This window comes from Delphinus delphis, chromosome 19 (assembly GCF_949987515.2).
Source record: "Delphinus delphis chromosome 19, mDelDel1.2, whole genome shotgun sequence".
Taxonomy (NCBI): Eukaryota; Metazoa; Chordata; class Mammalia; order Artiodactyla; family Delphinidae; genus Delphinus; species Delphinus delphis.
The window spans coordinates 11,990,417-11,999,295 of record NC_082701.1 but is presented as its reverse complement, the minus strand read 5'-3'; the positions used below and the strand labels follow the sequence as shown (position 1 = coordinate 11,999,295).

The 8,879-nt window shown below is 53.1% G+C and overlaps 1 protein-coding gene across 5 annotated transcripts in view; it reads left to right on the top strand.

The window, feature by feature from the left end:
• Window positions 1-4,666: 4,666 nt before the first annotated feature.
• The window catches only part of SLC38A10 (solute carrier family 38 member 10), a 41,760-nt gene continuing 37,547 nt past the window's right edge, over window positions 4,667-8,879 (top strand). For all 5 annotated transcript variants that reach the window (XM_059997635.1, XM_059997633.1, XM_059997636.1 and 2 more), the window contains exons 1-2: window positions 4,667-5,076; window positions 7,700-7,817. In XM_059997635.1, the coding sequence (XP_059853618.1) occupies window positions 4,978-5,076; window positions 7,700-7,817 (217 nt within the window). In that variant the 5' untranslated portion in view covers window positions 4,667-4,977. The remainder of the gene's footprint in view (window positions 5,077-7,699; window positions 7,818-8,879) is intronic.

Here is an 8,879-nt window from a genome sequence, read left to right as displayed (position 1 = left end):
TAGGAATGCACACATGAATTTGGGTGGGGGGGGGTCACATCCACCTTAAACCTGCAGGGTAGGAAGGTGAGGGTGGAGACTGCAGCAATGGCCCCAGGCTTGGGAGGTCACAGGCCCTCATTAGCGGATGTGTGGGGTCCTGGGACATTGGGAGGCAGCTCTGCTGATGGCAGCTTTCTCAATTTCTTGTAGAAAACACCCCTTGGCCCTCTCCCTCCCCCACCAGGCATCCTGGGATGGGTCTGTCCAGTGAGGTCCCTGGGGAGGGCTGTGGGAGGGCATCTGGGCCAGGCTGTTGGCTGGGAGAAAATGTAGGTGCCTCTCCCCCGTACCCCGTTCTGGCTTCCTGCCTTCCAGGAAAGGGAAGAGGGGGGCCTCCCTGGGTGCCCCCTTGGGTCCCAGAGCCACCTGAGGAGGGGAGACCTGGTCTACCCTTGGCCCAGCTGGCTACTGGTCTCCCTCAGGTCTGGGTCAGCTGGCCTGGCCCCTGGTGTGGACAGAGTCTGCTTGCCTCCTGGGCTTCTGGCCTTCCCAGTCTCCAGAGATTTGGGACCTGCATGGGGGGCCCTGGAGGACTGGATGGTTAGTCTGTGGTTTTTCCAACAGAGGGTCTCATGGCTGCCCCTGCTCCAGACAGAGGCCCCTGGAGGCAGAGGGAACCAGTGTCAAGACCCCTGGAAGACCCTTCCGGCCCCCAAGGCTCTCCCAGGCCCACTCAGCCCAGGTGCCCATGAGCAGCTCCTCTCCTGTCTTCCTCTCCCGGGCTGCTGGCCCCTAGCCCTCCTCCCAGAGCCCGAGCCAGCATTGGTCACCAACAGCTTGAGATCTGGGAAAAACCCTTGGTCCGTGGCTTTAGGGGCTGGGGCCAAGGATGGACTCTCAAAACTGGGCCCACTCAGTGGGGGGCTAAGGGTGGCCCACCCAGCTCCCCCTTGTCAGCCCCAGCGAAGCTCCCTTGCACCTGGGCAGCTCCCCAGGCATCTCCAACTTGGGCAGCCCCTGACAGAGGAGGAGGGGACATAATCATTATCCTCCAGGCCACAGTGGAGCCAGCCCCTGCCTCCCCACCTCACATGCTCCCCTCTCCCAACACAAAGGGGCCTATGAAATGAACTGAGCAAACGTACTTTGGAAAACACCAGGGCCTCCCCTCTCCTCTCACACCTCATTAAGACCTTACCACCCCCACCCAGAAAACCAAGGTCACGGCCAAGTGTGTGGGGGGGGCCAGGGGGCGGGGCGGGGGGGGCGGCAGTCACGAGGTTCCCTGTGAATGCAGTCACTCCACGTGGTTCCAGCACTGCCCCTTCCTCTGAGGAGGAGGCCTGGCGGTAGGACGGGGTTGGTGGATTCCCCCAAGCATGTGATCTAATTGCACCCCGCCCAGCGGATGCTAAATGAAATCCATTCCTGTCTGCTGGACCTGTTGTCAGTTTTATGGCTCTGGGGTTATATAAACAGCGGGAGGAGAGTACAGGGAGTCAGGGCCAGGGGCCTAACAGGCCTGGGCTCCCTCTTCTTTCCCTCGGCCACCTCCCTGGGCTCAGGGCAGCCTCCAGGCTCTGCTCGGACACAGCCTGAAAGAGGGAGAACCCAACCAGAGAGGGGGATGGGAACTTGGATATCTGGACAGTTCAGCCACTGGGCTGGCATGAACATTTAACTCCTGCTTGCTGGGGTGATGAAAGCCCAGACCCCATGCCAGGGTCCCGACGCTCAAGCCCCCCCAGGGCCCCTAGTATTCATTTCCAAGGGACCTTCCTGGCCCCCCATCATGCCTCTGGTTTAGAAGCTAGAGACACAGATGAAAAAGCAGAGGATTGCCGTAAAACAATGATGCTCTCCAGGAGAGAAGGGACCAGCCCTCACTGGGGCTTATACCTGTGACCTCACAGAGAATCGGAGAGCAGGGTCATCAGCCCCATTTTACACCTGAAAACACTGAGGATTGATCCAGTGTCCTGGTAGCCAGGGCACAGCCAGCTCCATGGCCCTGGCTCTGCTTACCACCAGCTCCTGGGGCCCAGGCCACATTCTCCAAGAGCCCTTCTCTGAAGCAGCCACAACTCTCATGTGGATTTAACCCAGGCTGGGTCCCTGCATTTCTCTGGTGAGGACTGAGGTGGGGGAGAGGGAGGGGAAGGGGAAGGAGGTGGTAGAGGGGCTCACCCTTGGTAAAGCAGGCACCACCTCCAGCCCCCCACCCCAGTGTGGGAGAAACAGGATCCTTCTCCTCACTACAGACGTGCCAGGTGGGGTCAGCATGCCCCTCTGTTTGACGACCTAAGTCGCCAGCCTCCAGAGATGGGACCCTCATCCAGCCCCCTTCCCCTCCTTCCCCCGCTGGTGCCCATGGCTGTCACCTCCAGTGACCAAATGGAAAGTTGCTGCCACTTCAGTGATGGGCGCCCCAGGTGCCCCAGAACAGGCTCAGAGAGGTTCATTAACATGCCAGGTCACAAAGCCTTGGTGCTCCAGAAAGCTCCCATGGAACAGTGGTGTCCTGTCAGCTCTGCTGATTGAACTCATGTGTCGCTATCGAGAATGGAGGGGGTGTAGGTTCAAAAATAGCTACAGCCCTGCCCTTCCCTGCTTTACACTTCAGTCCCTAAACCTTTAGGTGGTGCAGGGCGAGGTGAGTGACTGTGTCAGTGGGAATTGCAGGTGGGAGGCCACTCAGAACCAGAGTGGGAAAGAGAGGGAGTCCGGGATGGGGTGGGGCAGCCCAGGGGAGGGTATTGGAGCCCAAGTGAGGTGGGGGAGCATCAACTCAGGCGTTACAAGTAAGGAAAGGGAGAATACCAAGATGAACGCTGTGGACCTGGACCCTCAGGGTTATTTGGCGATGTTGCTGTGAAAGTGTGGCTTTCAATATACTTAGATGGACGTTGGAAGAAACCTGTATGTGAGCGTGGTACACACATGTGTCTTCTAATTCTGTCCATTGAGGGACCAGGAGCAGTGGCATCCCAATGGCTGAGCACACACCCAGGGCCCAGATCTTGGTCTCTATGACTAGTCTCCCACTGGAAGGACCCAGGGCTCCTTGGAGAAATGATTGATTCTGGAAAAGTACAGGATGAGCTAGGAACATCTAATTGTGCAGGAAAGCAAGGAAGTGCTCAGAGAATGATGGGGACGCAGCACAGGACACAGGAGCCAGCTGAAGGGGCTCTCACCGTCCAAGTCTGGGAAAATTGAGCATCAGAATAACTAGTGATAGTAATGGATGATAACCCATTGAATACAATAGGAAACCACAGTGATATCGATACATTAGTACGTTGCAAGTTTGACAAGGAGCAGGACAGTTAGTTTCAAAGTACCTCCCCACAAACCACTCATTTTTTATAAAGGAGAAAGATGTAACTTTAATGTAACTATCTAATCAAGCTATCAGAGAGAACATCACCAGTAATGGGACAAATCAAAATCATCCGGCACCTGATAGGATTCAGTGGAAACGCAGCAGCACATCCATGATATTCCTGCCAAAGAAACGTAACTTGAATTTCATCATGGGTGTGGGTAGGCAGAATACTGGCTCCCCACAAAGATGTGCACCCCTTAATCCAGGGAACCTGTGAATATGTTACCTTACATGGCAAAAGGGACTTTGCAGCTGTGATTAAGGTTACAGACCTTGCGATGGGGAGATTATCCTGGATTATCCGGATGGACTCAATCTAATCACTTGAATACTTAAAATTGGAAAACTTTTCCTGGCTGGGTCAGAGATGTGAAGCGAGAGGGAGCTGACCCCCTCACCCTGTTGCCAGATTTGAGGTTGGAGGAAGGGGGCCATGAGCCAGGGAATGCAGCCTCTAGAAACTGGGAACAGGCCTCAGTTTTCAGCTGGCAAGAAAACAGGGGCCGTGCTCCTACCACCCGAAGGAACTGAATACTGCCAGCCACCCAATGAGTAGGAAATGGAGTCTGAACGAGTTTCCAGAAAGGGGGCGACCTGCTCGCATCTTGATTTCAGTCCGGTGAGATCCATTCTGGACTTCTGAGCCCCAGAACGGTAAAAGCAGATTTGTGTTGGTTAAGCTGCTAAATTTGTGGTGATTTGTTACGACAGCAATGAAAAACTAGTATAATGAGGAGACATCAGACAAACTCCAATTGAGGGACACAGGGCTACTTACTAAGCACACTGAAAGAACGCAAAATTCGTAAGATCAACAGCTAATTAGAAAAATGGGCAAAAATGAATAAGCATTTCAAGAAGAAATGTGAATGGACAGTAAAAATATGAGTAGATGATTAACCTCATTTGTAATTAGGCAGAACAAATTAAAAACCACAGTGAGATTCCATTTTATTCACCATATTGGCCAAACTGATGATACCATATGTATGTGACAATGCAACTCTCAGGGTCGAGTTCCTTGTGCTCCAGGCCCGGAAAGACACGGCTCAGGATCCCAGGTCCACAGGAGGATTAGCGGGGCGCTGGGAGAGGTGAGCGGCCGCCCGGCCCCGCCCCGCATGCCCTAGCCTGCAGACCCAGCCCCCACCTCTCATTGGTTTGCGCCTCGTCAAGCCCCGCCCCCAGGCCTCGCCCTCCCGCCTTCCCCAGGCCCCGCCTCCGCAGGCTCCACCCAGGCCCGCCTCTCGTCTTGAGCGCCTTGCCCGAGCCCCGCCTCCTTGTCGTCACTTCCGGGAAGAGGAGCCCGCGGAAGGCGGAAGTGTGTGTGCCAGGGGGGCTGCGAAGCCGGGCTGAGGTGTTCCTGGCTGGCACCCCGCGGCTGCTCTGGGTCTGGGCGTGGGGACACGCGGTGGTCAGCGAGAGCCAGCGGGGAACGAAGCCATGAGGCGGCCGCGGGGTCTGGCGGGGTCTGGAGGTTGACTGCTCCCGCCGCCTTCCCGCGAGGCCGCCTCCTCCAGGCAGTCACCCGTTCCCTTCAGGGTCTCGCGCCCCGCCGTCGTCCCGGCGCCTTGGACTGGGGCTCCCGTGCCCCCAGCCCCCACGCTATGACTGCGGCCGCCGCCTCCAACTGGGGGCTGATCACGAACATAGTGAACAGCATAGTAGGTGTCAGTGTCCTCACCATGCCCTTCTGCTTCAAACAGGTGAGTCCAGTGGGCAGTGGTCGCCGCCCTCGCCGCCCCGGGCTCATCCCCTCACGGGAACTAGGGCTGGGGGAGGCGGCCCTGCAGCTCTTCCGCCTCGGGACTGCAAGAGAAACCGAAGGAATTTCCTCAGTGAAAAACTTAAGCACAATTAATAACAGACCGAAGTGCAAGTGTAGCAAAAGAAAATGATCCTTCAAAAATGGAAAGTGACCACAGGATTCAGTGTTCTTTTTCTTTACTATTATTTTTTAAAACTCTGACCTGACTGCACTTGTATTCAGAAGCACACAAGTCAAACCCCCAGGCCCTGGAACTAGATTGGGATGTTGGTTACAAGGTGATTACTAAATTCTCCAGAGTGTACGCTTAAGATCTCTGCGTTTCACTGTATGCCAATGTTACCTTGATTGAAAAAATCTGAAATGTTAAAAAATTGGTGTCATCCCAACATTAAATACTGCATGAAAGAAACTCACCTTTTTTTTTTTTTGAAACTCACCATTTTTGAGGTGTGAATTCATTTGGCTTCTGTTTAATTCACAAATAGACAGGCATTTGGTACGTTAGAAAAGGGAGATTGATGGAATTATCAAATTGGGTAACCTCTTTCCTAAAAATGAACTTCTTAGCTTCCTGTGTGCCACGGTGGAGGTGCCGCTCCACCTGCCTCCTAGGACAGGAGCTGTCCACTACCTGGGTTGCTTAAGGCTGGGGGAGGAGGAGTGGGACACCAGAGAAGAACAGGTGGCCAGCAAGGCTTCAAAGACCAGTCTTATATGATGAAACCAAATAGGTGGAAAAAAGTGAAAATAAGATGGACATTTTGGAACTGAAAATGGGCACCAGTCGTTTAATTTTAGATTAAGACTTTGCATTTTTCATATTTAGCATCTTTTGGATAAAACTAGCAAAAAGAAAGAAAATGAGTTTATGGTTCCCATGTGAGTGGTTGATCTGACTTGGTTGGTGAGCATGTTGGCAGGAGGACAGAGACTGCAGGCCTATGTGGAAGGCCACGCTGGCGGCTTCTAGAAGCCCTGGGGCAACATCTGTGTCTCCGTATGTGAATCCCAGTGTGAGCCGGCCACCTCTGTTTCTGGAAGGACTACATGTCCCAGCGTGCGTTGCGACTTGCCTGGCGCAGAACTGCATTCTGGGATGTGTAGTTGGCTGGTCCTGCGTCTGTAAATGCAGTGCTGTCATCCTTGATGCCTGTCTGTCAAGTGCCACCATGGTAGGGCTCTGGTGATTCAGATTTGAGTATCTGCCATGTGCTGGGCACGAGGCCCCTGCCAGAGCATTTAAACATGGGCCAGGCTGACTTGCCTGGGGAAGAGCTTAGAGGTGGGGGTCTGCATGCAAGCCAAGACCTGGAAGTGGTTTGCCCTGCCCCGAGGGCCTGGCTGAGTTAGGACACTCTCACCCATCTCTCAGCAACTTCTCCGTGAGAAGCCGTCAGCCAGAACACAATGTGAGGCCAATGGGCAATTTGGAGATGTGTGTTTTGATCTGGCAGCCAGGTCATTTAAAAAAAGTTTTGGTTTGCATTTTTTGTTTGTTTGGTTTTAGTAATTTGGGTACTTTTCCAAAATAATTAACATTTTATTGAAGTGTAACATGCGTATAGAAAAGTGGACACATTTTAGGTGTACTTATAATGGATTTTCCTAACGTTAACAAACACATGTAGCCAGTTCCCAGCTTAAGGAGCACAGCATTGCCAGCACCCTCCAGCCCTGCCTTCTTACTGAGGGTCCCCCTCCTACCCGCAGTACCACAGGTCAGTGTTGCCAGATTTTAACTTTACGTGAATGGGTCATGTTGGTACATTTCAATGTCTGGCTAGCATTCCTCAATTTATCTGTTTTTTAACCTTTACTAGGCAGGCATGGTGTTTCCTATTTGGAGTGCTTTGGAACTTGTGCACAGGCTTTGACCCCGTGGACGCATTCTGTGGGGTGGTGACCTGCGTGCAGGAGAGCTGGGTCGTGGGCCGTGTGTGCGTTCCGCTCTGCTAGATGCTAGTAGGGACAGTTGGTTGTTTCTTCAGTTTTTGGATTACAGATAAACCTGCTGTAAACATTGGCATGCAGGTTTGTGCATGAACACATGTTTTCATTTCTTTTGGGTAAATACCTAGGAGTGCAATTGCTGGTCAGATGGTGAGTGTCTGTTTAACTTATAAGAAAGGCGTAAATGTCATTTTTAATCTCTTCCTTCCAGAATGTGTTTATCACTCGTAGCTGTTGATCCAAGTGGCTGGAAGGTGGTTTGCTGTAGGGTGTCTGCAGGGAACTGGGGAGACTGGCAACCCCTTGCTGTTCCTTGAGACTCTGGGAGGGGCTGGGAAGGAACCAGTGTCCCTGGTGCTCTTTTGGGGTCATGCACAGGCTTTATGTCTTTGGACAGAACCTGTGGCCACCACATCCAGGAAATTGTCCTTTTAATGCTAGGAACCGCTGCCCATAGGCACGGGAACTAAACAGAGCTGGGGCCTCGTGTCTAGGGGGCGGGGGCCGTGGGGAGGGCTGTTGGTCGTAGCACATGCTGTTCAGTGTCAGAGGTAAAGATGCCGGGTAGCTTTATTTTGTTAACATCTCTTTCTCTCCCAACCCTACAGTGTGGCATCGTCCTGGGGGCCCTGCTCTTGGTCTTCTGTTCTTGGATGACGCACCAGTCGTGCATGTTCCTGGTGAAAGCCGCCAGCTTGAGCAAGCGGAGGACCTACGCTGGCCTGGGTGAGTGCATCGCCTCCCCAGGGAGCGCTGGACCTTTCTCAGTACCTTCTTAAGAAGTGCAGTGGTTTGGGCCTTATTTTTTTTTTTTTTGGCCGTACATGCGGCATGTGGGATCTTAGTTCCCCGACCAAGGATTGAACCTGTGACCCTTGCATTGGAAGCATGGAGTCTTAAACACTGGACCGCCAGGGAAGTCCCTGGGTCTTATTCTTTTAATTACTTTTCTTCCACTTTATTCTTTATTCCTTTGAACAGCAGTTTCTTATTTTAAAATTTAATGCAATTTAAAAAAAACTGTTAACATCAACACACATTTTAAAATTGAGGTGATACTCATTCTCCTGTCTCCCCTTTATGCATATCCACACAGAGAGCCCTCTCTCAGTTCAGGCAGCCTCAGCAGCCTCCGCTCCTGTGCCCAAGAATCCCCAGAACCTTCCTTCCGAGCTGCCTGGCTGGGATCTTGCTGCACATCCCCACTTTGAATGCCATGGGCACACTGTCCTTGGGCTCGGGTTTGTAGCTGGGAGCAAGTCACCGTCTCCTCAGTGCCGTCCTCTGTTTCCTGTTGTTAGTTGCAATTTCGTTTCCTCTAGATTTTTCTTGCTTCCTTTGATTTCAGCCGAGGCAGAGAAGGCTGTGCTTTCCGCCTCCTTTCAGTTTGACTATTTCCTGGGAAACTTGGCTCTGAGGGCAGGGTCCCTCACTCTCCTGCCCACCTCAGGGTGATGTGTGCAGGCTGCATTCTCTCCACTGCCTCGGAACTTTCAGCTCTGCACTCCATTCTGGGGATACGTGGTGTGGGTGTTGAAATACCAATGCACGTGGTCTCAGGAGCCGGCCCTGAGCACTTCTAGGGAAAATTCCTGTCCTCTGGCTGGAAGTCTCTGATCCTCCAGCTAGTGTGTGGCCAGGATGCTACGTCCACTCGTGGAGGGCCTGGTTGGGCCCTCAGCTCACAGCTCTCACGGCAGAGAGGAGGCAGCAAGAGGAAATGATGTGCAGAGTTCCAGGGGCCAAACAAAATAAAAACATCTGCAGGCCCCACATGTGGGCTTTTGG